Below are 27,937 nucleotides of genomic sequence, written 5' to 3'. Positions count from 1 at the left end.
TCCCTATACTCCCTGTGCTGGGAATGCACTCTCTTATTCATAACCTTTAATGAAAATGTAGGACTTGGTATTTATTGCCACAGGGCTTGCTCCGTTTCTGGAATTTTCTTTGCAGAAAACCCCAGATATTTACTCCCTGTATCCCTGCTTCTGCTGCAGCAAGCGCGAGGCACCGGTTTTGACAGATGGCAGGTGCCCAAGGCCCCGTGGCCGCGTACCCGAGCCGGAGCCAGTGATGCTCCGGCTGGGCTGAGCCAAGAGCAGCTGGTACCTCCCCCGGGGCACGGCACGCACCGGAGCTCTGCCGGGGGAGTTGGCCCCAGTGCCGGGCTCCATGGCACGCACGCACTGCTGTGGCACGGACAAAGAGTCTCAGGGACGGGCAGAACTCCAGCGGTCCTGTCCTGGGTGGTTTTGTGCCGTATGCAGAAGCGATGGTGGTCCTTCCCGGCTCAGTCCATGTCCTCAGTGCGAGAGGAGTCACCGAGGAGCAGTGGGGAACGCCAACGGGATCGCAGCGCTTGCAGTCATCCATTCCTTGCAGCAGCTCTTGGTTCCCAAACTCACTCACCCCAGACACTGGGACGGAGTGGAAAGGGGACAGGTCTTTGGGACGTGCCGCTGCAACATAGGGAGCTACCTCCCCTTGGCAAGCAGACCCAGGTCCCTGTGCAGCACAGTCCTACCTTACCTCCAGGGCATTTCGCAGCATCCCTCCTCTAGCTCACCCAGGAACACAAGAGGTGCCCAGACGCAGAGCTTTAGCTTTGGCTGCCAGAGCAGGAGAGCTGCAGCCAGCACCCCCTGCCCCGCCCCGCCCCTGGGCCCCCCCAGCACAGAGCTTCCCCGCACACCCATCTCTGCATCTCTTTCAAAGAGTTTATTAGAAGTAAATATTTACATCTATTGCAAATGGTTAATAGGCAACACGGGACCGAGAGCTCCCCTTGGGTAGGGAAGGACAGCGAGGGCCAACTGCTCACCCCCCACCCTCCGGGGAAGCGGAGAGCAGCCTTCCCAACTGCAGAAGGCTCAGACGAGCCGGCAGCTGGATGAAAGCCCTTTCCCCTTCCAGGACAACCCACAGCAGGCTCCTCCTCTGCCCAAGATAAGAGCTTCCCGCTCCCCTAACACTGGCTCTGACTAGGCTGAAGGATGGATGGGAAAAAGGCTGCAAGAGACGTGAGGCAACTGCTCCTACGGCTGGGTCAAAGAGCACGCTCCTCGCCTTTGGGGTGGGAACAGACGGTGCTGTCCAGAAGGGAAGGTCAGAAGGAGACCATGTTGGATCATGCCTCCTGGCTCTCACCCTACAAGGGCAGGAGGGGACAAAACTGAGCACCTTTTTGCTGTCCTGTCGTCCCCAGGCGCCTGACCAGCACAAAGAAGAGGATTAGAAGGAGGATTTCTTGAGAAACACTGCCAGTGCATGGCACACAGGGCATTCCTCACCCCTTAATCATGGGATGCAGTGCTGCTGGGGCAGGAACCACCAGTCCATCCCTACTGCTCCAGAAGCCAAAATCCTCATGGAAGCATCTAGTTCTGGCCTCCCTAGGGGGTCACATTCCCATCCCAAACTGTCCCACTGCAGCAGCCCATTCCTAAATGAACTGGCGGAGCAGATGGGGTTTGTGCCTTGGCTGACTTCCATTCCAGTCTTTGCCCTGGAGCCAGTAAGGCAGCAGCAGTGCTCTAGCTAACCTCCCCTCCTCCCATACAGCCTCTAACTCAGCCGGCAGAGCATAAAGTTAAGAGTACATCCTCTGGGCTTTGAACACGGACCACAGGAGGAGGAGATGCCTGGCACCACGCAGCTCCGAAGATGGCAGTTCCCATGCCCAGCCTATGCTACCCTAGTAAGACTGTTCAGTGGTTCAGGAGGGGAAGTGAAGGGTAAGCGCAGATAGCAGTAGCTCTACTGTTGTGTTCTTCTCAAGGGGCACCTCTTACCCCCTAACTGAAGGGGAGAGGATACCTGTGGTCCATATTACTCTGGAGGGCAGCTCACGGTCCCCTGGGGATCAGGCACACACGGTACGGAAAGCTCCAGGCCTCTCTGCAGGGGTGACAGTGACCTGCAATACCCAGTATTTCTCCCAGCAGCAGTGGAGGTTTCTCAGTTATGGCTTTTTTTTTTTTAAAGATATAGAAAGAGGTTAGAGATGCTTTACCGAGTGCTCACTAACAAGTACACCTCCCCCCTTGCATCCTCTGTTCAGAAACATCTAACTCTGCCTTCTCTGTAAGCGACGGCGCCAGCTTTCAGCTCTCCCACCAGCGCTGCGGGACAGCCGCAAGCTCCCGGGCTGGGGTTCGCTATGCCAGCAGGCGTACGACGCCGTTGTCCGAGCCCAGCAGGAGATGGCATTTTGTGGGCAGCACCGCCAGGCTGGTCAGCGTACCCCGAAAATTCTCCGAGCTCAGCTTGGTTGTGCTGATGGGCAGGGCTGAGGACTCCAGCATGGAGTAGACGCCGATCTTGTTGGCCACGGTGCCAGTGACCAATTCGTTGCCGTAGAGGTCAAATGTGTGGATGGGTTCAGAAGCAGACTTGTAGTGGTGCAAAGGTTTCTGCTCCAGTTCCTTCCAGACAGTCAGGGAATGATCCGAAGAGGAGCTGATTAGCACATTGCCCTCTGCAGCCTGCAGGAGACGAAAGGCCACTGAACCAACACTGCTGCGGTAAAAACTCCCAATCTCATCCCGCAAATGAGATTAGCAGGTAGCTGCCAATAATCCAACAGTCCCAGCGCAATCCTTTGGGACAGTCCCAGCCATTTCCGAGCAACTGATGGTACTGAGCAGTATGAACAAGGCAGCCGGGCGGACACTGGAAGCTACAGGACTTTGGCAGCTGGCAACCGCCTCCAGCGCTATCCTCCAAGAGATGGGCTGTGTCTCTTCTCAACAACATCCTGACACTGAGCACAACTAATTTATCATCTGTTACTACGGCAGTGGGTAAAGAGATTATCATGCAGTCTCCCTCTCCACCAAACCACCTGCCAAATTATTTTCCTTCTCAGGAAAAGGAATTGGGAGGCTCTCTCGCGGTAGAAAACACTGCTAAGGGTAGGAGAAGCCTGCTTATTAGCAGAGGCAGTGAGAGGGTAAACAACGCACACCACTGAACTTTGTTTAACCTGCGTTTGGGTCGAGGACACTGGAGCCCCAGTGCTGCTCCCCGAGGGTGGGTAAATATGGACAAGAGTTACTCATTAGAGTGACGTTCTCCCAGGGGGGCTGAGAGCCCCGTGGAGAAAGCAACACATTCGCTTCTTCACGGAAGACCTGTCTCCTCCCTGCCCCTGCTGCAGACCTGCTCGGCAGGGACTGACACCCAGGAGGGCTGATCTCTGCTCAGCACAGGCTGGACCAAGAACAGCTGCCCGCAGCACTAACCATGGGGCAGGAGAGCTTGAGCAGCCTCTTAGGGACGCAGCAAGGGATGGAGGGATGTCCACAGGATGGAGCAGACAAGCCCTGCCTAGCAGCGCGTGCCAGAAGGATGCTCCACGCAACCTCAGCAGATCAGCGAGACCCACAGAGCAGCCCCTCACCCTGATCCCAGCTGGACCTCTCACCTTTATCTGCAGGATGTCTCCCTCATGTGCAGGCCACCCCCGCATGATGAGTCCTGTCCTGGTGTCCAGCAGCACGATGAAACCAGAGGAGAAGCCAGCCATAACGCTGCGCCCGTTAGGACTGACAGCCAAGCAGCGGATGAGCCCAGCGCTCACCCCACTGGCCAAGCGAAACTCGTGCTGCAAGAGAGAGAGTCCAGCTACCGCGGGGCCAAAGATCTAGGGGACCCAGCATTTAGGGCACAAGACCCAGCTGGCTTTCATGGAGGCATCACAGCTGGCTTTGGGCCAGCCACGATCACCTCATCAAGCACACGGATGGAGGAGGGTGGCTCACAGAGCGCCAGGCTCCCTACCTGTAGTCCTGGCTTTCTGTGATCGATGAACCGCAGCACGGAGTCCGCGCTGGCCACAGAGACGCTGTGATAGGGAGGTGGCATGGTGGTCACAGCTGTGATGGGGACTTTGCTGTCTAATTCGTCAAAAGTCCGGAGAAGTTTGCCTGTGGAAACATGACGGAGAGGTTACAGCAGTAGGTGTATGGAGAAGGTTCACAGCAAATATCCAGTTCTGCACTGGTTTTTAACAGGAGCCGTCCAAACTCAGTATGGCCCCTCTGTCTTATGGACTGGACCAGTTCACTCCAGCCAGCCCTGACTTCTTCCCTTTTTACCTGTGAACTGGTCCCAGATGTGTACGGTCCCGTCACAGCTCACCACGTGCTGCGATGCCTCCAGCTGGCTCACGTAGAAAACCGACTTCTTGTGCTCCGTGTACGTGAAGCGTGGCGGCACCTCGCTGGTGCCATCCCCGTAGTTGTACAAGGGCCAAAGGCGAACGGTTTTGTCCTTGCTGCCACTGAGGAAGAAGTCCTCGCTGCTGAGAGGTGCCACACACTTGATGGCCCCTGAATGCCCTGAGAAACTCTGCAGCTTGATCTGATGGAAGTGGAAGCGGGGGTCGTGCTGGCTCACCCCAATCTCATACTGCCAGTAGGCCAGCCAGTTCCCACACAGCATGTGGGTGCTGCGAGGAAGATCCTGCTTCAGGGCACCCTCCTCGCTGGCTGAGCTGGGCATAAAGCCATCAGTGCCAGCACTGAGGCGAAGTAAGCCAAGACCCTCACGGTGTGTGTCCACAGGAACCTGGATGCGGTTCCCTACCAGCACGCTCCCAAAAGTACCGGAGTGACTGTCCTCGTGGTGGCTAGAGAAGGGCTCGGTCCCTCGTGTATCTTGGTCTGAGCCAGCCGCACTCGGTGTTTGTTCCAGGCTAACGACCTGCAGGCTCTTGGGGTTCACGTTCTCCAGGTAGAGGCTGGCCAGCTTCTCAACCAGCGAGTGGTTGGGCACAACCGTCCGGATAACATCACCTGAAAAGAGGGAACGTGGCTTCAAGGGAAGGAGTTTCCCCATCGTCACCCCCCACCATCAACAACAGAAGAAGGGTCAGCACAGGGCTGTGAGCACAACGTCCCCCACAAGCCAGCCACACGCTGCTCCCAAACAAAGTGGCCTGAAGCTCGGCGGGCTCCCAGCCCAGCAAGCAGACCACGCTGCAGTGTAGAAGCTGTGGGCTTCCCCCAGCAGCCCTACGCCCTCTGACTTCTCCTGACTTCATGTCCAGCACGCGTGTGCAGAGCACGGAGCTGTGTCACAGATCCTAGGAGATGGTGGCCAAGCCATACCTAGCAAGCAAGAGAAGGGGATGTAGCTGATGTAAGCCATCTCAGGGTTAAAGACCTTCTGTAACTCCATCAGCACGGATGGATCCAGGGCCAGCAGCTTCCCATCTGAGAGGGGCACCTCCATCACCGGCACCTCACAGCTGCTCACCGACTCTGCCGTCAACTCCTGGACAAGAGAAAACATTAAGATACCCAAGATCTCATTGCGTAATTAATTACACAAGCACAGCCTGGGCTGGACAATCCTGACACCACTACTGGCGTATGCAGGTGTGCCCACCGCATTCCTGTGGCTGGGTACTGCGGGATGGCAGGAGGACCTCTGCCACATCACTGACCTGGTCCTGAAGCTCCTGCAGCAGCGAGAACGCTCCAAAAAAGTTTCTCACTGTGTCACTCAAATGTTGCTGCACCATCTCCTGCCCAATCCGCAGGCAGATCAAGGCAATTAGGCTGATTGTCTTAACGCACAGGACGATACGGGCCTGGGCCCCACTGGGGAAACTGAAGAGGACATCCATTACCAGCTTGCCCTCCGCATGTCCCTTTTTCCCCTCCTCTGCTTCATGCTTCCTGCCTTTGTCTGTGTTATCAGGAGGCCTTGAGCAGCACAAGCTCTACATGCACGCTGTGTACCAGTGCGAGGAGGGGCACATCGGGGCAGGAACAGCCCCACAACCCCAGGAGCGTTAAGGCCCTCGCATTTCCAAATCCCCAGTTCTGGGTTGTGCCGATCCTGGCTGAAGGCACGGCAGACTGCAGTGCTTACCCGATGGCCGGAGAGGTGAGGAAGCCCAGCACGGGGAGCAGCACCTCCTGGCTGATCTTGGGGAGAATGTCCATGAGCGTGGTGTCCGAGAGACACACCACGATCTTCTGAGTCAGCGTCACAGCAGCCAGGAGCCCTGCCTCCTTCCGACTGTTCAGCCGGCCACCACCGGACCCGCCGCTGGGTGCAACCTGTGAAAGGAGTCCTCCAGTGCCAGGGCCACCATCTCCCTCGCAGCACACATCAAGGGTGATCCCAGGATCGCCCGAGCTCAGCCTCAAAACCCAGCACAGCAGTGCTGGTCACAGCCCCTGGGAGAGGAACCTGAGCACTGAGCCTCAACGGCAACTCCTGCCTTGCACTCAGGGCCTGAAAACTGGAAATGGATCACCTGAAAACCATCACCTGAAAACTGACGGACAGCTGTCAGCCCAAGAGATGAACCGGGAGAGAAGGCGGCACGACATCCCCAAGCTGGCACGCGTTCTCTGGAGGGCATCTCCCTGCAGGATGCTCCCACGGCTGGGAAACTCGGAGGGGAGAGAGACAACCCCGGACTGGCCCAGACCACCACCAGCCTGCACACCCCAGAGCATCGTTCGCCAGCACAGGAAGAGATCAACCTATTACACAGACGCGACTAAAAGCAAGAACCAGCGTCTTCATCTTGTGCCGTGCTGAGCCTGGATGTGCAGACTGCGGAGGAACGGTCCTCGCATGAAAAATCCAGGCACGAATTATGGGCAAACCTGCCACTGACTTCTAGAAATCCAGCTGCCAATAGCTTCACGAGGCAGAACAGCACATCCTTTTTTGCTGGCAACATACCAGTGCTGGTTACAGCAATGCCAAAGAATTAACAACATCAACAGCAACACTAAAAGATTCATTTCCAGATTGTCCTATTTCCTAACTCCTAGACAAATCAAACACCCATGAAGGGAGAGCCAGTAGCAAAACCCACAAACAATTCCCAGTTTCCGCTATATTTCTTGTACACCTGCCATCTTCCAGCTCATCGCAGAGGCTCTTCCTCTCACAAAATATCCACTCCGCCAAGTCCTGCAAGAAGGATTGACTTTATCCTATTTGTGACCCGCAAGTTTCATCCCTTTAATATCAGGTTGCCAAATGCTGTTCACAGGGGTTTTAATCCCCTCAGCACCCTCAAGCAGTAAGTTGAGTAAAGCAAAGCGGAACAGCTGGAGCTATGATTGCAACTGGGTGGAGAATGATTTTGCTGAAAAATGGGATTTTTTTCCCTGAAAAAATCTCCCCTTCGACATTGGAAAAACTGACAATGCCTTTTTGTTTTCTTTAAATGAACAGCTGTGGCCTCTTTTCCTCTATGTTTAAATTATCAAAAAGCTATTGAAGTTTTCCATTTAAACAAGAATCCATAACCGAAGTGTTTATAACCACTGAAAAGGGAGCAATAAGAAAAATAAGCCTGCTTAAAACATTCAAAAACATTTTTTTAATGAAAAATTGGTTTGTTTTTCAACCAGCTGCATTACACACATTTTCTTCTTGCTATTCAGCTATGAATTTCAAGCTGAAAAGTTTGTAAGTCCTGCCAGTATTTTTTACAGTTGAAAAACCTCCTTTAGCCTCTCCCCAGCTCATTGCCTATCTACCCATACAGACCTCTAAAACCCCCGCTCCAGCAATCCCACAGCAGCCCAAGCTGCTCCGCCAGCCCGTTATCACAATCCCACCCTTGTGCCAGCTCCGTTTCGGCACGCTCGCCCAGCAGAGCAAAAGAAAACCTTTTCCTCTGGCTTTCGCGCGTGCCAGCGAAGGGTCTGCAGAGGGAAAGCCCTGGGCTGAAACGGGGAAGGAGGGGCTGCGGCAGCCCGATGCAGATCCAGTGGCCGAGGCTTGCTAAAGAGCGAAGCCCACGTACGCAGCCGCGCGCTTCGCTGGAAGCGGACCGGAGCTTATGGCCGGGGGTGAAAGTGCCTGTTCTGGCTGCGTCAGCACAGCCCTTCTCAGCCAGCCCGGCCAGAGCTGCGCAGCCCACGCTGGCCCAGACGCAGCTCAGCCGAGCACAGATTTCCATGCAGCAGGCTCCCGGTGAGGCTGAACTATTTTCTGTGCATCCTTCTTTTGTGCCTGGACACAGCTCTCGCCCCAACGCCCGCAGGAAGAGGAGAAAAGGCAATACTAACCAGGTAGCTGATGTAGGGCAGGTACTGGTAGGTGAGGACTGGCTCTCCGTACAGGTACGCCACGTGCACAAGACAAGCCAGCACCGGCTTGGACACCTGATCTCCCAGCACTGGCCGTTTCTGGTAGATATTTCCTGTACTCAGGGGATTGTTCTCATCGTTGCTTGGTACAAACTGCTGCCTGGTGGGGCCTGCCCAGAGACAACACCATGAGCTGAAGCAGCAGGCTACCCCTGCGCCACAAGGCACCAAGCAGATGGTTTCGGGGCACAGCCCACCCCGGGGTCCGAGGAGCAGACATTACCAACGTAGCAGGACGTGAGCAGACGGAGCAGGTTCCTGGCGATGAAGCGGGACGTGACGGTAGGGCCCAGCTTGGCCGAGAGCCACCTCACCATCTTACAGGCTGTGTCTGCAAAACAGAAACAGTCACAAGGACAGAGCCTGGCGTGGCGCAGATTAGCTATCGCCCGGCTGCTGCCCAGGCCCCGCAGGCAGCTCCCTGGGTCTCAGACCCACACGCTGCAGTGCAGACCTGGCCTTGTACACTGGTTTCATCCCTGTCCCAAAGCTGGGACCACAGACATCCCCCCCACCACCAAATCTGGACCCCACTTCTTCCCAGGCTCTCCCCTTCTCCCGCTCACTGCCTTACTGGGTGTTTGCCATGTCGGCAGAAAGGCTGAACGTTGGCAGGCTCTTACCCAGGAGTATTGTCTGCTCTTTGTCATCGGGGTGATCCGGCAGCTCCTCTCCCTCTCCATCCTCTGCCTCGCTGCTGTCATCAGCCAGGGTGACGTCCACGGAGGCACCAGCATCCACGGCCACTGTCAGCTCTGCCTCAACCGCAGCATCGTCGTGCTCCTCTTCATCATGCTCCTCTTCCTCCTCCTCTGAGTCCTCGCTCTGTTTCAGGTCCTGGCTGCTGTCCATCGACTTCAGGCTGCTCTTGTCCTTCTGGGAATCCCCGTCCACAGGTCTGTCCTCTCCCAGGGACACCTCGCTGGCGCTGCTCTTGTCGCTCAGCCGCCCAAGGCTGAGCGATTCCTGCTCCTGAGGCTGCAGGGACTCCCCGACGTAGAGGCCGCTCTGGAAGTCCTCGCTCTCGGGCAGGTAGGCTTGGTCGTGGAAGCTGACACCAGAGGTGTAGTCGAGGAGGTCAAGAGCAGCAGAGCTGTGCTCCACGTCCATTTTGATCTCCTCCCCGAACACGCATGACACCGGGCTTTCCCCTCCACTTTCATCATCTTCAGCCGTGCCGAGGAGGGATTTGCTCTCCTTCCGCGAGCTCTCGATGCCAACGAGGATCTGCAGGATGTGCGGGAGCAGGTTCAGGAGGAAGGACTGCAGCCCCAGGCGCACTATCAGCTGGGCGACAAAGCAGTCTGTGTAGAGGTAGAACCTGCCGTGGCGGTAGCAGGGGGTCTCATAGGCTCCGATCAAGGGCTTGAGCAAGTATTTGTTGGCGTTCTTCGGACCTAGGGATTTAGCTATAGGTTCAAAGAGATACCACGCTGCGTAGACAGCGGTGTTCTCCTCAGACATGAGAGATAATATGAAGGGCAGAAGAATCTCCAGGCCTTCAGGAGTGATTTCAGAAAGGATGCCCTCCAGCTGCTGCCACAGCTGGAAAACAAGTTCCCGGCCCTGACCTTCATCCTCTATCTTCTCTGCCTGATAGGTGAAGATGAATTTGTGGAGGGCTGGGAAGTACGTGGGGAAGGGAACAATAGAGCTGAAGGGACTGAGGAGCTGCATGGGACAGGGTGGGGGGAGGCCCTGGGAGATGGGTTTGTATTCAAACAACTGCACCGTGCCCTTGCCCGGCCTGGTCTTCAGAAGCTTCTCCACCGGCACGGTCAGCTGCAGCAGGACGTGCAGCACATGCTGGAGCGGGGCCGGGATCTCCTTGGGGTGGTAGCGACACAGATTACGCACCATCAGGAACCGCTCCAACAGGGATGCGTCAGGCTTTGAAGGACGAATCCTTGGTGCAAATATAATCTCAGCTACCAGAATGCCCAAAGCTTGCATGTCCCTCTGGAAGAGATCCGAGAGACCCAGGGGTGGCTCCTCCCACGCCTGCTCCATTAGCTGCATCTCACTGCTTAAGCCTTTAACCAAGAAATTGTCCAATTTCTCCAGTTCTTCCAGGGCCTGGAGCGGATTGAAGCCTTCAGGAAGCGTGATCTTCATGTCAACCTGATCCACAGCACCTGGCTTGCTCCGACGGAGAGGTCGGACACCTGAGGTTTTGCCTTCGGTGGTATAAGCAGGGAGGTTGGAGGGCTGTGCTGAAGGCACAGTGGCACAGGGCTGGTCAGCAGCTCTACCAGTAGCAGAAATCGAATCCAGGGCTTCCGTGCCTTGCTCTAAATCATCCTCACCAGCGATGAGCTTCTCCCCAGGCCAGGTGGTTTCACTAGGAGTAGCCTCCAGGACCAGCCCATTAACTGCATCCGTCACCTGGCCTTGGAGATCCTCTAAAACCACAGTCTCCCGGATGTTCTGGAGAAGAGGCCGGGCAATGGCTGGAGCTTCGGCAGGTGTGTAGGCAGGTCCCACCATGCGCTTGGGATGAGGCTGGTTGAAGAGCTGCACAACCCCATAAGTCGTCAGATGCGTGTGGTTGTCTACCAGATGGAGGCAGACGTTTTTCTCCTTGACAGCGTCCTTCCCCAGCAGCTTGTACCCAAAAGTGAGATCAATCCAGTGGTGGAGGTCCTGAGAAACTTCTCGGCTCTCCAGCAGCATGCGGTGGACTTCGATGAACTCCTCGTATGAGCTACACCAAGATGGCACGTCCAGGTCAGGCATGTCCGGATGGATGGACCGGAAGATGGAGGGGTCCGTATAAAACTCTGGGATGCACTCATCCGGGGTCCAGCTCTGCATGCGCTCCATGCTGGCTGGATACTCATTGGGCTCCCACTGGGACCTCACGTGGCAGCACAGCACTGCCTTGGGTGTCCTCCGAGCTGTGTACACGTAGTAGGTGATATCCGAAAGGACATCGGAGATGTGATGGGGGACATGGAGCTGCTCCCCACTTGACCCACCAGCAGCAAACGCCTGCTTGGTCATCTCATAAGTGAAATCCAGCTGCTTGTCTCCCTTGTTGAGTCGGAACTTGGATTTCCTTAGGTCCCTGAACTTGCCGTTTTTGGTAGTGAAGTCCACCACCCACGGAAGAACCGGGTGATAATTGGGGTCTCCCATTCTCCTCCCAGCCAAACTGTTTAGACACATCAGGTAGTCAAAGTTGCTGACCTGCCCATGTACCCACTGTAACACCAGGTCTTGGAGGTCCTTCTGGCAGGCGGTGCACCTCACCTCCTGCCCTCGCACGCCAGCGCTGCTTTGCTCACTCGTTCGTTCCAGACCAGCCTCCAGATTCCCTTCCTCTTTCTTCGGTCCCTCGTACTCTCTGAAGTTCACGCGGAGCCGGCTGCACAGCTTCTCGTCCACAGCCACGTCCCGAAGGGAAAAGGCACCACAAGCCAGACCCACCTGGTGACAAGCCTTCATGGCCTGCAGCACGTGGAAGAGGAGGAAGAGGATTTTGGCATGGCTGTTGGTGAGCTTGGCCGGGCTGAAGGTCACGATGTCGTGCAAACAGTACTGCACGTAAGGGTAGACGACGTAGAGCATGTTGGCCGACTCGAGCAGAGCTTCAGCCTGCAGCACGTTGGGGCAGGAGGGAACCCCCTTGGTGGCCGCCACGCTCTCCTTGGCGGGGGAAGCACCGGGCACGCTCTTGCCCACCTGAAGGACGGAGCAGCCGTAGGCCTTCTGCAGGGCGGCCCGCAGCGCGTCCAGGGCTGGCACGGTGGGCGGCACGTCGGCGTGTCGGTACGGCCGCACGTAGAGGCCGTGAGCCCGGCCCCACAGGTTTTGGTAATTCTGGGAGGCGACGCTCCGCATGAAGCCGTGCAGGGTTTCGGGGCTGCCGTTCCGCTGGTCGGAGGCGGGGGGCTGCACCCGCAGGGGGTACGCCAGCCGGTCCTTCCGCAGCCCATGGATCTCCACCCGCGTCCAGCCCGCGGGCAGCTTCTGCACGGAGTGCTGCAGGAACGTCCTCACCTCCACGTCGCTCAGCCCCTCCGGCCGCGGGCACAGGCCGGGCAGCACCCGGCGCTCTTTGAGGCTCGTCAGCCATTTCGCTGGGACAAAGGCGATAACGTGGGTCCCCTCGGCAGCGGCGGCCAGCTGCCGCCGGTCGATGTTCAGGTCCTTCTCCACGCTCCGGAGGAAGCCATCCATATCGGCTTCTGCTGGAAGAGATGGCCCAGAGAGGCTGGGAGCAAGCGGAGGAGCGCGGCACCGTCCCTCCGTCCCCGTGGGAGCCCCAGCTGCCCCCGCCGAGCCGGAGCCGTGCGGCCAAGTCTCACTTCCCCATTGCCCCCCCGGGCGGGGGGGAAAGCTGGGTTTAGCAGCTGGCTCCAAAGATGCGATATCAGGGAGGGGGGGGTTGAGAGGGAGCAACCCTGGCTGGGGGGGGACAAGGTGGGACCTCTGCAGCCAGGGAGAGGGACAGCCCTGGGGCCAGGGAAGGGGACATGATGGGACCTCTGGACCCCCAGGGCTGGGGAAGGGGACGTGATCGGACCTCTGGACCCCCAGGGCCAGGGAAGGAGAGACATGATGGGACATGCAAAGCCCCAGGGCTGGGGAAGGGGACATGCTGGGACCGCTGGAGCCCCAGGGCTAGGAAAGGGGGGACATGATGGGACCTCTGGACCCCCAGGGCCAGGGAAGGGGGGACATCATGGGACTTCTGGAGCCCCAGGGCCGGGGAAGGGGGGACGTGATGGGATCTCTGGAGCCCCAGGGCTGGGGAAGGGGGGACGTGATGGGATCTCTGGAGCCCCAGGGTCAGTGGCAGGGACACAGTGGCACCTCCACAGCCGGGAGGGGGACACGATGGCACCTCTGCAAGTGGGCAGGGGGACACGACGTGCTCCCTGCAGCCCCTGTGCTGGGGAAGGGGAGGCAGTGGGACCTCTGGAGCCCCAGGGTTGGGGACCTGGGGGGGTGGGCACCCCAATGGCACCTCCACAGCCCCGGGGCCAGTGGTGGGGACACGATGGGACGTCTGCGGCTGGGGAGGGGGATGCAACGGGACAGCCACAGCCCCAAAGGCTGGGGTGGGGGCACGATGGCACCTCCGCAGCCCCAGACCCGGGGAGCGGGGTCACGATGCGACCTCCACGGCCCCAGGGACGGGGGGGGACAGACACGATGGGACCTGGTGGGGGGACACGCTGCGATCTCCGCAGCCTCGGTGCTGGGGAAAGGGACCCGGCGGCACCTCCGCAGCCCCCTCGGGGGGGGTGACACGGCAGGCTGCCCGTCGGCCAGGAGCGCGTCCCCGACACCGAGCCGGGGGCCGCGACCGGAGAGGCGGCCCCGGGCCCCGCAGGGCCCTCGCTACCGGGTGGGGGGACGGGGAAGCGGGCCGAGCCCCGCAGCCCCGGTGACTCGTCCCGGGGGCCCTCACGCCTCCTCCCCAGGGGGGGTCCCTCACCGTTACCTGACGGCGGCGGCGGGCTCAGCCGCGACGGGAGGCGGCGGGGGCGGCCCCGGCCATGTTGGTCAGGTGACGGCGGTCACATGCGGCCGCCGCGCCGCCATGTGCCCGGGGGGGGGAGGGATGGGGGGGAGCACCGGTACCCCCGGAGCGGCCCCGGGGGGGAGGGGGGGGGGGGCGGGGAGCGGCGCTCGGCACGCGGGGCCGGGCTCCCTCCAGCGGCCGCCGGGGCGGGAGGGGGGGGGGATTGCGCAAGGCCGGGGCGCGGTGCCTATAGATGGGCAGGCGGCGGGGCATGACGCGGCTGGCTGAGGTCACAGTGACGTCAAAGGCGCTCCGGGCTGTCAGCTGGAGTCGGGCGAGCCGAGCTGACGAGGCAGCCGGCCTTAAAGGGGTCCCCGCCAGCGGGCGGACCCCACCGGTGGCAGGTGAGTGCCGGGCGGGCCGCCGCCGCCGCCCCCTCCTCCCGCCCCGCCGCCCTCCTCTTCGCGGGGCCGGCGGGCACTGCCCGGCCCCAGTCCCCGTGAGCCGAGCCGGGCTCCGCAGCCACCGCCCGGGCTGTCCCGGCCGGCGCGGGGCCGGCGGGTGCGGAGCTGCCCGCGGGGGAGTCTGCCCGGGACCGTGCTGCGGCCGGACTCCGCCGCGGCCCCTTTAAGGGCGCGAGGGGCTCCGGCCGGGGAGCGCCGCTTGGCGCGGCGGCGGCGGCGCGTGGGAGTCACGTGGTCTGGACGTGGAGGCAGCCCATTGGCTCCCCGCCCTCCGCCCGCTGCAATCAGCTGTTACTGGGGCGAAGGGCAGGAAACCTCCTTAAAGCGGCGCCGCAGCCGCCGAGCCCCGCCCCGCAGCAGCCAGCCGGGCCCGGGGCGGGAGCGGGACCGCCGCGGGACTGCGGTGAGCCACCCCCCCCCTCCCCCCACCGGGCCGCCCCTCCCTCTGCTCCCCGGCAGGGCGCGGCGCCTTTAAAGAAGTTGTCCAGTCATCGCGCGGCGCTGCCAAGTCATCGGGGTCAGCCGAGTTCCCGCGGCCCCGCCCCCGCGCGCCGCCGATTGGTGCGCGGGGGCGAGCGCTCACTTCTGATTGGCCACCGACTTCGAGCAACTTCTCGGAATCGGGGCTATGTCACCGGCCCCGGAGCTGCGAGGCGCGGGCGGAGCCGCCCGAGGGTGGGAGGGGGGGGCCGGGGCAGCCCCCGCGACAGCGCCGCGCCCCGCCAGGGGCCCGCCGGGAGGGCCGGGCCCTTTAAGAGCCGCCTCCTTCACCCTCTTGAAAATGCCAACTCACAGCACGCGGGGCATGCCGGGAGCGCCGCGCCGCACTACACCTCCCGGCATGCCCCGCGGCGGGGGCGGGCCCAGACGTTTTCTAGGCAACCGCCGGTCGGCCGGGTGACAGCGCAGCCCTTCCCCCGCCAGGTGGGCGGGGCAGAGCGCCAGCATCGCCTTCCTATTGGCCGAACGTCGCGCCGTGCTGGGTCTCCGTTGGCAGGAGCGAGCGGCAATCGCGGCGGGGGAGTGCTCGGAGGGGGTGGGGCTTGCGCCGCCCGTGCCGGGAGGTGATTGGTCGGGGGGTGGGGCCGGTGGGTGGCTGCGTCATGACTCCGCCAGCTGATCCGAGACGGGAGCCGGCGCGCGCGGCGGCGGGAGGAGGTGGCGGCGGCACCGGGACCCGGCCGGGCCCGGCCCGGCCCGGCCCCATCGGGGCGGAGGCGCTGGGCCGCGCCGCACAGGTGGGTCCGGCGGGACCGTGGCGGGCGTTAAGGGTAGCCGGGGCCCGCCGGTGCACCGGGGGTCGGGGGGCCCGGCAGCCCCGCAGCCCCGCCGGGGAAGGTCACCTTTCCTCGGGGCAGGGCGGCGGCCGTAAGGGGGTGAACGGGGGAAGGGGGGATCGTCTCGCCGCGACCCTCCCGGTGGCTTCATGGGCGCCGCCCGGGCCTGGCGGCCTCGCCCGCGGTGGCGGCGGGGCGGGGTGGGAGGGGGCTGGGGCAGGGGCGCGGTCCCCGCTCCGGGGGGTCCCGATGGGTGCGGGCGGGGCCGCGACCGGGGCCGCCCCGCGACGGGCGGTGGCCGCCCCGGGGGTGACCTTCACTCCGGGACCGGGCTGGGCAGACTTTGACCCGGGGCCGCTCCCCGCCGTGGGCACGGACCGGGGCATCCCGGGCGGCGGAGGGGGTGGGGGGGCGGCGGGGTGCCCCGGGAGGGGGGGGGCGGGGAGCGGAGGGACCGGCTTTGCCGTAAAGCGGCGGCGGGGAGAAGGGGGGGGGGGCGGCGGGTGTCCCCATTAGCGGGGGAGGGGATCGGTTTTACTGAGAAGGGGGACATTGGAGGGGGGAGGGGCCCCGGTTAAACCGGGCGGGGGGCACCGGGCGGGGGCACGGCGGGGTGTATTAGCGGGGCGAGCTCCCCCCGGGGCCCTTCCCGGTGCCGGCGGGGTCTGTCTGTGCCGCGGAGGGCTGGGGGAGAGCCCCGTTACCGGCAGGACCCCCCCTCCACCCCAGCTCGCCAGCCCCCCGTGCGGCGGGGCCGGTGGCTCGGCGGCGGGTGCTGATTCACGGGCCGGCGGGGGTGGAGCGGGGCCGGGTCCCGCTCGCTGGAATCCGGACCAGATGTACCCGGCACGCCAGGAATGCTCGGCATCCCCGCCGGGCCCCGCCGCCACCGGCCCCGCACCGGCAGCCGCCGCCCCCCGGGCCTTCCCCCGGGGCCGGCCGGGATCCCGGGGGCCTTCGGGGTGACGCTGGCGGCTGGATGCTGCGGGGCAGTCATCGGGGTGGTCGGCCGGGGGGTGCTGGGGCTGTCTGTCCCCCCCCCAGGGCCCTCTGTCCCCACACCGGGGGGTTCCGGGGCTGTCTGTCCCCCTCTGGGGCTGTCTGTTTGCCCCCCAGGACCCTCTGTCCACCCCCGGGGGGTTTTGGGGCTGTCTGTCCCCCTCCAGGGCTGTCTGTGCCCCCCCCGGGTGGTCTCGGGGCTGTCTGTGCCCCTCCAGGCCTCTCTGTCCCCACACCGGGGGGTCTTGGGTCCCTCTGTTGTCCCTGTCTGTCCCCCCCCCCAGGCCCTTCTGTCCCCCCACTGGGGGGTCTCGGGGGCCGCTGTCCCTCCCTCGGCAGGGCCACAAGCCCCGAGGTTTCCCAAAACTCTGGATGGTTCAGGAAAGGGATTCCCTCCCCCCACGGAGCGGAGGGGGAAGCGGCGAGGTCCCCAGGGCCGGTGTCCTCGTCCTCTGACCAAACGACCCGGGGAGAGGCCGTGCTCCCCACGATTCCCCTCCCCGGCAGCACCTTGGCAGCAGCCGCCCGACGAAGCGTCTTCCCCGGGCACTGGCCCCCGGCCAGGTGGGACCCTGCCAGCGCGGGTGCCCGGGGTGAGCGCCCGGGGAATGCCTTATCCCCCACCTGCGGCAGCCTCCCCGCTGGGTTACCTTATCTCTTATTTTTCTGGCAGAAACGGCCTTGATTTTTTATTTTTTTTTATTTTTTTTTTTTCCCCTGCCCGTCGTCGCTGGTGGTTTGGGGCCTGCTGCAGGTGCCGGAGCCAATGCGCCGGCTGCTTTGGGAGAGGGGAGGGATGCGAAGAGTCGAGGTGGATCCGCTGCGGTGGGGGGGGGGGGGGTGATCCTGTGGGATCTCAGCCCTGGAGGGGGGGGAAGGACGAGGCGGTGGATCGGGACTTGGGGCTGGGGTGGGGGAGAGGAGCAGCTCTGCTGCCTGGAATGGCTGCTGCGGGTGACGGCTCGGCGTGGTTCGACCCTGGCTCTGATGTCTGCGTTCCCTTCCCAGGCGCTGCCCCGCCGCCCTGCTCCTGGCTAACCAGCACCAGTTCTTCAGTGGCAAGCTTTATGTCCTTCTCTAGTAGCTAAAGCTGCCAGTTGAAGAACTGTTGAATGTAGCCACTCTCTTCTGGTCACCGGGACCCTGGATGGCAGCCGGACCTGTGCCCCGAGTGACCGGGATGGCCCAGCCTGCAGCGTCCTGTGGGTTTGAGGGCTGAGGATGAGCCCGACCACGATGAAGACGTCTCCTCGCAGCCTCTGGACAGAGCCTTGCCTGGGGGGTTGGCAGGCAGCCCTGCCAGGGGGGCTATCGAGTGGGGTCCCCCCCACCGGTGGGGTGGCACTGAGCTGAGAGGTGACTAGAGAAGACCAAAAGAGGCATTAAACGTTCTGTTTTGCTCAACGGTTCAGTTTTAGGAAGTTTGTTGCTTGTGGGGGTCCCAGACTGGCCTGGCAGGAGGGGGGGGGGGGCTGTGGGGTGCTGAGTCGGGGGGCGTAGGGCTGGAGCTCGGTCCCCAGCCGCTGCTGCATCGGGTGGAGGTTTGGTTGTTCCGGTCCCCTTTGCTGTGCCCTGAGCAGAAGAGGTGTCCCGAGGCTGGGCGCTGCGCGCAGGGCTGACCTGCCGCTGAGCGCAGGAGCAGGATTCGCCCTGCAGCGTGCTGGGCGGTGGGATGGAGCCAGGGGAGAGGGCCAGCTCCGCACCCACGCTGCCTGGGTGCGGGATGGGGCTGGGTGACCGGCAGCGGGTGACTCAGGGCCGAGTCACGCACGGCCCCAGATGCCTGTTCCAGGAACCACCGTCCTGCGAGGCCGGGCAGCCCTGTCTGCGGCTGACCCTGGGGCAGCGCCAGGATTCCGGGTGTATGGAGCCAGCGGCACTGAGGGGGGCCCAGGTGAACCCTGCTGGGCTCCTCCGTGGTCCAGGCCCTGCCTCGCTGCTGGACGGGAGCAGAAGGCTGCCCGAAAGGGGCTTGGGAGCTGCTCTCTGAGAATGGAGATCCCCCTGCCCTGTGCTGGGCGGGAGGGGAGCTGTGTAGCTCTGCCATGGTTCAGCACAGGGTGAAATATCTCTGTGTGGACCCAGTAAGGGCTCCTGGGAGCCTCTGCACCCCTGGAGGTGCCTTTCCCATGGGACTGCCAGGACCACAGCCCCCCAGGCTGCCTTGGTGGCTGGGAAGCAGCGATGAGTGTCTGGGTGCAGTTGCTCAGGGGGCTCCCAGGAAGACCATGGCTTGTCCTGGCTCCAAGGACAGGCAGGGAGGAATGGCCCTGCACTGAAATAATTCTGCACAGTCTCATCTAAATCTGCCTGTCCAGGATCCAGCTGCCCAAGGCGGGGCTGCTACCTAGTTTTGGCACCTGGTGGTGTGCAGAAAGTGGCCTGGTGTCCATTAAGTGGTAGAAGTGGAGCAAGCCTGTTATCATGGGGTCCTTCATTCTTACGTAAAGCTCTGCTCTGTGTGTGCTTGCTGATGGCTACAAGAAGCTGAGTTTCTTTGGGGCTGTCATTATCTAGAGAGAGCGGGGCTGCCGATCCCCCTCAGATCTCTCTCTGAGCAGAAAGGACCACAGGTGAGCACCTCCAGCAGAGCCGGTCTGCTCCGCTGCAGTGACCCTGCTGCAAGTCCGTACAGTACAGCTGGCACCTGCCCAGGGCTCAACAAGTCCCAGAGTGCACCGAGGGGACAAAAAGTTGTGTGTGCAGGATGCCCGAGGGCGAGGAGGAGCAGCTCCCGGGCCGTGCTCTGCTCTGATGCCGCGCTGTCGACGCTCGACGCAGAGAGGAGCTGCGTGCTCCAGCCACCAGCGTCTCCGCCCTGGCGTGCCTTGGCGTAGGGGTAAGGCTTAGATCTGCTGCTTCCTCCTCCTGTTGGCGCGAAGGACTGACCTGCTCTGCTGAAAGCCGGCTCTCTCCCTGGTAAGAGGTGGCAATTTCAGGGCAGAGAGTTGCCCTCAGCAGCAGCACCAAGCGCATGGGGTCAGGAAACATAAAATTCCGTATTTCAGGTTAAATTCATAGGTGAGAAGGTACCAGAGCACAAGTTTGTGTGTTTAACTCGAAACCAGCATTGCAGTCTCCCACCTGCTGAGCAAACAGGCGCTGGCTAGGCTGCTTCTAACGCAAAGGCAGAGGGGTTTTAGGCTGACAAAGTAAATGTCCCTGTGGGAACTTGCCCGGCTGCCGGGGCTTACCCTTCCTCCTGCAAAGCCCCATGTGACCGGTGAGTAAGAGCAGGGTTTCCTGTAGAAAGCGCAGACCTTGCTCGCTGTTGCCTTGCAAAAATCTAGCGACTCTTTCCTCTAGCACCCAGGCTGTGTTTCCTACAACGTCCGGCTGCATCCTCAAAGCGTTCAGCGTGCAGGGACGTGGCGGGAGAAGGGACGCCAGCCGGGGCTGGGATTTCTCTGCCGGAGGCTGGCTGCTGTCAGGGGGTGGGAAGCGCTCGCTGTGACAGCTAATGCAATATTCAAGGCGGCTGTGGCGATGCCAGCAGGTGCTGCTCGCTCAGAGGTCGGCTGGCAGCCCTCTGTCCTTAGCGGTTAGGGTATTCCATGCGAGTTCCTGCACACAGGCTATCTAGTTCCCAGCTGGAAGAGCAGCTTGCCTCAGTCGCAGCTCTCCTCGCTGGGAAAACGTGCTTTCGCAAAGCAGAAGGTCAGTGTGACCCGTGTGCTGAATGAAAGCTCCCTGCCAAGACCCAGCGAGAGGAGCAGGAGGGATAGGTGGGGCTGCGAACGTGTGGCTGCTCCTGCCTGCTCAGACCCTCAGCTGAGCTGCAGGACACGGGCATCCTTCTCTTCTCCAGCCCAGCAGATCGCCATCTAGAAGAGAGGGGAAAGTGCTGCTTCGCTTTGCCCCAGCATGCAAGTGAGCAGCCAAGGGCTGTCTGGAAACACAACGTGCAGGTGCTGGTTCAGCTTTGCTGATGATTTTATTTCTCTTGTGCCAGGATGGGAGGATTTGGGGTTGTTAACACTCGGCGGACTCTGTGCCCCTCACAACAGGGCACGTACCGAGCTTAGGTTTCTGCCAGCGAGGGTATATTGCAGATGTCGCAGGCCCTGCAAATGAAAGGTACGTAGGGGATCTGCAGTTAATCATCTCGACTTTGTGTCTCTCAGTGGGCTCTGCTGGCACGGGGAACACAGCCCAGAGCCACCCACCAGCTCGGTCAGTGGGTCACTCACTCTGCTTCTTCTTTGGAGATTTGTCTCCCTGAGTATAAGACTTCTGCAATCAGAGCCACCATGGGGTCACAGTTCAGGCTGGCAGCTGCAGTCACGAAGCCGTCCCTGAAAGGGAAGGTGGAAGAATGCGGATCTCCTCAGGGTGTGTAACTGGGCATGGCAGCATCCCCGTGGCACCCCGGCTGGAGGCCAGCTGTGTTTCGGAGGGCTCAGGGCGGGGTGGCTGGTGCTGCAGGGTGCACGGGGACTCGTGGCAGATCGCCTGGCACCGCGGGGAGCTGGGCGCAGTGAGGCAGGAGGAGAAGAGATGTGTCCCAGGCTCCCTGCCCAGCTGGTGTCTTCATCAAATCTCATCCTCTTCTTCCCTGCCCTGCTTTGGATTGCTCCGAAACCATCTCACTGCTCGTTCAACAGCCAGTGGCTGCCCGCAGTGCGCAGCCATGGGGGTGATGAGGAGCCTCTGAGGGAGCTCGGCAGGGTGTGCAGGAGAGGTCTGTGCCCTGTTCCCAGGGTGCTGCCATGCCAGGGCACAGACCGGCCTCGCGTTCACTCACCTGATGTAAAAGATCAGGAACTTCTGCTGCTCCAGGCTGCCCTTCACCACGGTGTCTGTGTATCCGTTCCCGCAGCCTGCAAGAGACAGCATCGCAGCCCTCACGGAGCCCAGCTATGGCAGCTGCCAACCATCCCACCCCAGTGCCGTCGCAGGAAGGGGCAGAGGGGATGGTGACTGCCTGAGGCAGGGCTCCGGGCTGGGACAGGGCTGGGGAGCTGCATAGAAGCCCTGGACAAGCAGAACCGACCCAGAGGTGCAGGACTGTGTCCTGACCACAACCCTCTCCTTGGCTTGGAGATGGATGTTCCTCCTCCTTCCCGACCTCTAAGGCACTGGAGGTCAGCAAAGAACAAGAGCTCTGGGTAACCTGCAGGCCCAGAGCTCAGAAACGGGGCTCACAAACCCGCCACGGCAGCCAGTCCGAAACTTCAGCTGCTTCAGGTCAACTCTGCAACCGCTCTGTGTTGACAAGGTCCAGACCCAGCTGGTGGGTGGGCACGTGGGCTGGGAAGCGGTTCGGCTGTTCCCTGCTCTCTGCCCCTTCCTACCTGCGTAGCGGATGCTTTTCCCAAGCATCGTGGTCCAGAAGAAGGGGACAGTGTGCAACTCCTTCCCTTTCTTCAGCATGTTCAAAGCAGCAACATGACCTGTGATGAACCAGCAGAGGAAGCATTTGTCTGTGGGCCCTCGAAGTGCCCGCTGCCGCTTGTTATCCTGCCGTCCCTTCTGCCCCGCTCCCTCGATGCCCATCTCCGAGGGGAGCTGGAGATCGAGGTGGCTGCGCTGTCTCACCGTGGGCCTCGGCCACCTGTTGGTGATGGATGCTGGACCGCTCCCCGTGGAGCAGCGCCACCGGAAAGGAGACCACGTCCCCCGCAGCGAAGACTTTTGGGATGTTGGTTTGCATGTGCTGATGGGACAAAGAGCAATTAGGGCGATGATGAGAGGGATGGAGCTGGGTGCGGGCCAGGGGCGCTCAGCTGGCGCTTACCAGGTCAACCAGGATGGCACCGCGGTTATCTCTGGCGATGGAGGTGTCCTTCAGAAATGCTGAGCTGGGGAACGCCCCTGCAGGGAGAGGAGCGAGGACAGATGCAGCAAAGCTCTGCAAAGGCGGGGAGGAAACTTGGCTCCACAGCAAGCACGAGCCCGCGGTGCCTGTGCAGCCTGCTCGGAGCAGAGCAGCTCGCAGCAGTGACCAGCGCTCGAGCTGGTGCTGAGCTAAGCCAGGGTCGATAAAACCAGGGCCCAGCACCAGGCACGCCCCAACAACACAGCAGTGACCGATGGAGCTCAGCAAGCGTGCCAAAGCCACACTGAGAGCGTGAGTAGCTCCTTTCCTCCCACCATCGCCCATGGGCTGCTGGCTTTCTCCAGCTGCTTGGGGCCGAGGTGTAGGGTTGGATGACAACAGAGTGGGAAAGGGACTGCAGGGAATGGCATCCTGGGAATGGACTGGGATGCGCTGGGCTTGCTGGCTGCTCTCCTGTTCCCAAAGCCTCCTCCCTCTCCCAGCCGGGGTCTCTTACCTATTCCCACCACCACCACATCTGCAGGTAGTTTCTCTCCGCTGGCAAGAACAGCCTCTGTGACCTAGGAAAGAAGCAAGGATTGCTAACAAAGGGTTAAAAACTCTGTCCTAATTCTTGCAGCTTCCCTGCTGCCTCATTCTTTGCTGTCTTTTTTTCTTCCCCAGGTTCAGATCACCTTGTCCAACTAACGTGTGTTGCCAAGAATGTGAGAGGAAAATCACACTGTTGTCCCCGAGATACGAACACACAGTGATGTCCTTTGAGCCCGGAGCTGGGTTCAGTGCAAATAAATGTGAGGGTTTAGACGTGGGAGAGGAAAGCCTAGACTGGGTTTTTCGTATATGAATATATATATATAAAAATATACCTCAGTTTGGGTTTTTCCCCTAAAATTAGCAGTTGAGGGATCACAGTGGCGTGACTGACCTTTCCGTCCTTTCCTTTCAGCTCACAGAGCTCTGTTTTCATGTAAAACTTCACCCCTTTATTTTGCAGCATCTGAAAAGGAAGAGGAAGCTGTTTTGAGTATTCGCTAGGAAATTCCAGGCTGTACTGCTGTAAAAACAGCCGCACTCAGCCAAAACCCAGGCAGGCAGCGGGTAGCTGCTGCTCCAGGCTGCAGAGAGGTTTCGTTTGCGTCCCTGTCTGCCGCAGGCTGCTGGAAGCCGGGCTTCGCTCTGCTGTCCTGGCCAGGACTGGGGCGTGAGGTGGATCTCGGCTGAAGCTTGGGGACGAAGCTGAGCTGGGGAGCGCGGCGTGTGCGTGAGGGAGGTCGGGGCCTGCCGTGCGTGCCGGGCTCCTTCAGGGAGCCGAGCGTGAGCGAGGTGGCTGGGCACGCGGGGCCGTGACTCAGCGCAGGGGCTGCGTTTCCTGGGCTGTTGCAGATCACAGGGCTGCTTGGGTAAGCGTGTGTTCTCCGTCCTAGGAATTAGCACCAGGTTTTCCTAACCTTCATGGCAACGCCTCCGACCAGAGGACCCAGCGCGCTCTGGAAAGGGAGCTCCTTTTTTTCCACCACGGCGATGGCAGCAGCCTTGCCGGAGAGGAAGGCAGCTACCTCCATCCCTGCGGGGGGAAGGCACGCCCGGGTGAGCCGGCTGCAAGCACGAACCTGCACCCTCCTCCTCGGAAAACTTTTCCCCTTCCAGGTGAGCAGAACAAATCTGATGTAGTGCCAGCACTCAGCTGCTCTTCTACGCATTTCTGGGCTGAGATATTTAGCCCCTCTCCTCGTTTTTTTTTTCTCGTGCACTATGAACCTGGATATTTGGAAATGCAAAGAGCAGCTCCCGGTTGTGCACAGAATAGCTCCGTTTTCGTGCCCCACTCCCTCGCTTTCCCAATGCTTCTGGGGAGCCCAGCTCCTCTGAAGGACTGTGACCTTTTCAGAAGGCACTTTTCCCTCTGTCCATGTCCAGGAACTGTTTATAGCTCTCAAAGTTTCTGGCAATGAGAGGAAAGAGTGAGTGCGTGCTGTGTAATGCGCACTCCCACCAGCTATAGGGCTCTGGGCAGGAACCCAGGAGGCAGCAAATGAACATCCCTTTCCTGAGGACGCCTGGTTAATCTCCACATGCAGCAGAAGTGGGTTTCAAGGCTCTCACTGATGACTTGATACCCACTCCAGCCTGGTACCTATGAATGAAGCTCCTGCGATCACCAGATTCTTCCCAGTTGCCAGCTCTAAGATCTTGCTAGAGTCTTCTGGGGTTTGGAGAACGCACACGTTCTGCAGGTCTGCACCTGGGACTTTGAGGGAGCTGGAGCTGCAAGAGACAATCCCAATATGTCTCATGATTAGAAATGAAACAGAAAGAATGCAGGGGGAGCACAAACCCATGCAATCTCTCGGCTGTGTCATCCCATCCTGTCCTTTTATCTCATCTCTCACCACCCCTCTCATACGTCTCTAGAAGACCTCGATGTCTTGTCTAAATCTCTGTGTGTGGCAAATGCTTTGTGCACTCACTGGCTCCCTGTTGCAATGAGCAGCTGGTTGTACTTCTGAGAGGACCCGTCCATGAAGCGGACTTTCTGCTTCTGGAAATCCGCTGACACTGCCTGCAGGAGAAAAGAGGCAAAGATCAGGCAGGTACCTCTGGTCTGCTGGTGTCCTGCCACATCAATCGTTCTGCTTGCCTGTGACTGCATGCCTGATTTCTGGACACTCAGGTGAGATGAGGAATGCTGGGGTCCTCCCTCTCACTTCCTACAGGTCTTGGGCTTTAGGAGCACTAAGTATGACAGGACCAGATCTATGTTCCTCTAAGGGGTGTGCAGAAGGTCAGTGGCAAGGGTCGCCCTCTTCACATGTGATGGGTGCATCTGTCCCTGGGTAGCACACACCAGCATTACACCCAGGGCATGCACACCGTCCCTGGCACTGGTGTTAGAGCACTGTCCCAGCAGATAACACGTGTACTTAGGCAGAGCCTTAATTTCTATAAATGTAGCGCTGCACCCGCAGGTGTTGGCACCCCCTCCCCGTGGCGGGAACAGGACCACTCGTTGAGGGCTGAGCTCAGCTGCTCTTGTACCTCTTTCTCTGTCCAGAGCTCTATGCTGTGAGCACGGAGGAATTCAGGTTTCCTCAGGTAGATGTCCTCAGCTTTCAAGTTCATTTCCTGGAAACAAAACAGAAATATGAAATAAAGCACTTGTAACAGCCGGTAATACTCTTGCAGTGTTTACTGGGAAGTAAGTTTGCATAAGAGGCAAATTTTGCATGGATAAAATCACAGCTCCCCACACTGCCCTGTCATCTTCTTTCCCTCCCCTCAGAAAAACCCATCAACTCAAACTCTAGTGGGAAGAACTAGGTGAAAGGGGATAAAGCCATTATCTTATGCTCTGATCAAAGACTTTCTGGGAGGAAGGAGAGAGATGTTAGCTGAAAAATATACCCCTTTTCCTTGGGGGTGCCTCAGGACCCCTTCTGCTTTGCCAGAATGGCTCACTCAATTGCTCAGTCTGGTCCGGAATGTGGGCCATGTCCTTCATTCACGCGTGGTACCCAGGCACTGTCCTGCCCTGCTCATACACGAACCTTGGTTAGTTTAGGCTTGTCATATGGAGCATGTTTCTCTTTGGTGGCCATGATGATCCTGCCAGTAAAGCCCTCTTGGCGAAGTGTCTCTGCACACACCAGGGCAGCCACACCTGCGAGAGACGCTCATCTCAGCCCTCTTACACGTGACTATGGAGTAGGAGGAAGAAGGCAAGTCCTCCCCGAGAAGACTGCGGCAGCTCACAGCATCAGTGGGGAGGACACGGTACAGACCACTCCACTGACCTCCCCCCAGAAGCAGCACCGTCTCCTGGTTGAGAAGGCATCGCCGGCTTGTGTCCTTCATCCTCAGGCTGCTTTCAAGATCCTAGAAGAAAGCAACAGAGAAATGCTGAAATCACGCTTAGCCCAAGGTGCTGCTCGTGTTTAGTGACAGCCGGTAAGGTCAGTACCTTTTTTTTTGCTGTAACAAACACCTTTCCGTCTTCCACTGTTACCTGCAGGGTGAAAGGAGATTGCACTGAAGAGCTGCATCCATGAGGTGGTGGTTGGAGCTTTCCTGGGAGGCTCTGGTCCAGAGGCCCATCTGTCCCTGACACACCAAGAGTGACTTGTAGGGATCTTGCATGTCAAAGGATGCTGAGGACCTCATGACCTTTCTCCTCATCCCAAGGGCACTCAGGAAGAGGTGTAAATCCTTTTTCCTTTCCCAAAGAGCTGTGCTGGCTGTGATGTGTACCGGGATGTACAGCCTCACCTTTGGCTGAGAGGAGCTTTAGGACAGGGAGTTACGTGATCCCCCAGGATTGTCCCACGTGTTGTCGCTCTGTGTGAGCTGGACCACAGAGCCGTGTCCTGTTAGTTGGTGTCAGGAACGTGGAGCTTGTGGGAGTGAATGAGTGCGAGAGGTACGGAGGAGACGGCCCGAGCTGGGAGAAGGAAGAGACAAGAAGTCACCTTAAAGCAGGGCAGGCAGTCCAGAGCGGGGTATTCCTCGATGTCTCCGGTTTTGATGTTAAAGCAGGCGCCGTGCCAGGGGCAGCGCAGCCTCTCCCCTTTCAAGGCTCCTGCGGTAGAAAAGCCCCCCACAACCGAGCGGTGAGAGCCGGCGTCCCTGACACGGCTGCTCGCCCTGCCCAGCGCCAGGCTTACCTTTACTCAGCGGGGCACCAGAGTGGGGGCATTTGCTGCCCAGGGCGCTGAACTCCTTCCTGTTCCTCACCAGCAGCACCGGGTAGCCGGACACCATCACCTCCCACAGCCTGCAGGAGAGGAGGAGAGGTGGGTGCCCCGGGGAGCCGAGGCTTGGTGCCTCACCAACATGGTGGCCGCCAACGTGGCGGCTGCTGCCGCGGCAATGCCAGCCCTGCCAGACCCCGGCCTCCCCCCGGCCGGGCGCTCACTCTCCATCCCCGATGTCCTCCTCCTTGCAGACCTCGGCGGTCACGGTGTCGTCGCAGTCCATGCCGGTGGCTGTGGGCAAGTGGAGGGAGGGGTTGGCTGCTGTGGATGCTGTTGGTTGTAGGCGCCGTCCTTTGCCCCTCGGCAGATGGTCCTCCCTGCACGCCCTTGTGCCGTCGCTGCAAAATCCCACCCCAAGATGTAGGGCCACCACCACTCCCGCTGGGAGCGGGTCCGTGCCACCTGCTCAAGGGGTCCCAAACTCCCGGTACTGCAGAGAAAAATGCACAGCTGGTGGAAAACACACATTTCCCCACTTTTCCAACCTTATCTCCAAGCCCAAAGCCCATTCCTCTGCCCTTTTCTCCTCCAGTTCAACCCATTTTTTGGTGTTCAGCCCCATTTCCCACTAAACTGAACTGCAGCACAAGGTGAGCGAGCAAATGTGACTTGCAACAGTCATGTTGTAAATAAATACAATTATTTACGGCGAGGTGCAGTCGCCACAGCCCACGGCTCCCCTGAATCAGGGTCTGAAGAGCTGCTCCAGCCTCTCCAAAACCTCTCCAACATTTGTGCAGAGATGTTATTTGCGCTAATTGCCGTGAAAGTAGTAATCCCTGCCCAAACTGCCTCCTGGGCTAGAAAAGAGCCAAAACCCTTGGTTCTTGGTGCTGTCCCTGCCTTAGCAATCAGCCGAGAGACTGATTAGGAATCTCCCTCTCTGTTTTGGAGAGAAGAAA

The 27,937-nt window shown here is 60.3% G+C and overlaps 2 protein-coding genes and 1 long non-coding RNA gene across 4 annotated transcripts; 1 reads left to right on the top strand and 2 right to left on the bottom strand.

Moving 5' to 3' along the window:
* Positions 1-861: 861 nt before the first annotated feature.
* On the bottom strand, positions 862-13,938 carry WDR81 (WD repeat domain 81). 2 transcript variants are annotated; one of them, XM_075439994.1, is made up of 11 exons: positions 13,748-13,938; positions 8,919-12,488; positions 8,519-8,626; positions 8,215-8,405; positions 6,044-6,234; positions 5,613-5,778; positions 5,275-5,440; positions 4,261-4,959; positions 3,944-4,089; positions 3,588-3,767; positions 862-2,646 (listed from the first exon to the last, which is right to left on the bottom strand). In XM_075439994.1, exons 2-11 carry the CDS (start codon positions 12,475-12,477, stop codon positions 2,320-2,322), a joined length of 5,733 nt encoding a protein of 1,910 aa, XP_075296109.1. In that variant the 5' UTR covers positions 12,478-12,488; positions 13,748-13,938; the 3' UTR covers positions 862-2,319. The 2 variants fall into 2 exon arrangements, with proteins under 2 accessions (XP_075296109.1, XP_075296108.1); XM_075439993.1 differs by having other exon boundaries at positions 8,919-12,485; positions 13,748-13,937.
* A 1,452-nt stretch (positions 13,939-15,390) lies between these two features.
* On the top strand, positions 15,391-17,913 carry LOC142363769 (uncharacterized). Its single transcript, XR_012765934.1, has 2 exons — positions 15,391-15,470; positions 17,517-17,913. It is a non-coding gene; the product is annotated as an uncharacterized LOC142363769 (long non-coding RNA).
* A 2,602-nt stretch (positions 17,914-20,515) lies between these two features.
* On the bottom strand, positions 20,516-27,258 carry LOC104332807 (apoptosis-inducing factor 3). Its single transcript, XM_075440282.1, has 18 exons — positions 27,197-27,258; positions 26,946-27,055; positions 26,751-26,860; positions 26,246-26,290; positions 26,079-26,160; positions 25,833-25,945; positions 25,324-25,410; positions 24,756-24,847; positions 24,422-24,552; positions 23,736-23,851; positions 23,213-23,284; positions 22,784-22,847; positions 22,246-22,322; positions 22,047-22,164; positions 21,803-21,901; positions 21,253-21,328; positions 20,699-20,803; positions 20,516-20,572 (listed from the first exon to the last, which is right to left on the bottom strand). The coding sequence occupies exons 1-18, from the start codon at positions 27,256-27,258 to the stop codon at positions 20,530-20,532; spliced, it is 1,602 nt and encodes a 533-aa protein (XP_075296397.1). The 3' UTR covers positions 20,516-20,529.
* Positions 27,259-27,937: the final 679 nt, after the last annotated feature.

This window comes from Opisthocomus hoazin, chromosome 20, assembly GCF_030867145.1.
Source record: "Opisthocomus hoazin isolate bOpiHoa1 chromosome 20, bOpiHoa1.hap1, whole genome shotgun sequence".
NCBI classification, from domain to species: domain Eukaryota; kingdom Metazoa; phylum Chordata; class Aves; order Opisthocomiformes; family Opisthocomidae; genus Opisthocomus; species Opisthocomus hoazin.
Note: the sequence above shows the minus strand (reverse complement) of the source record. Positions and strands in the feature narration are given on the sequence as shown.

Excerpts from the sequence above, each read along its gene's own strand:
- WDR81 (XM_075439994.1), bottom strand. The coding sequence starts at position 12,477 with ATGGATGGCTTCCTCCGGAGCGTGGAGAAGGACCTGAACATCGACCGG. Across the intron at positions 6,235-8,214 it reads TGCCCTACATCAGCTACCTG|GTTGCACCCAGCGGCGGGTC; the intron begins GTTAGTATTGCC and ends CTCCTTTCACAG. Across the intron at positions 5,779-6,043 it reads CTCACCTCTCCGGCCATCGG|TTTCCCCAGTGGGGCCCAGG; the intron begins GTAAGCACTGCA and ends TGTCCTCTTCAG.
- LOC104332807 (XM_075440282.1), bottom strand. The coding sequence starts at position 27,258 with ATGGACTGCGACGACACCGTGACCGCCGAGGTCTGCAAGGAGGAGGAC. Across the intron at positions 25,411-25,832 it reads ACAAGCCTAAACTAACCAAG|GAAATGAACTTGAAAGCTGA; the intron begins GTTCGTGTATGA and ends TTTTGTTTCCAG. Across the intron at positions 20,573-20,698 it reads ATCTCCAAAGAAGAAGCAGA|GGCCTGCGACATCTGCAATA; the intron begins GTGAGTGACCCA and ends TTTCATTTGCAG.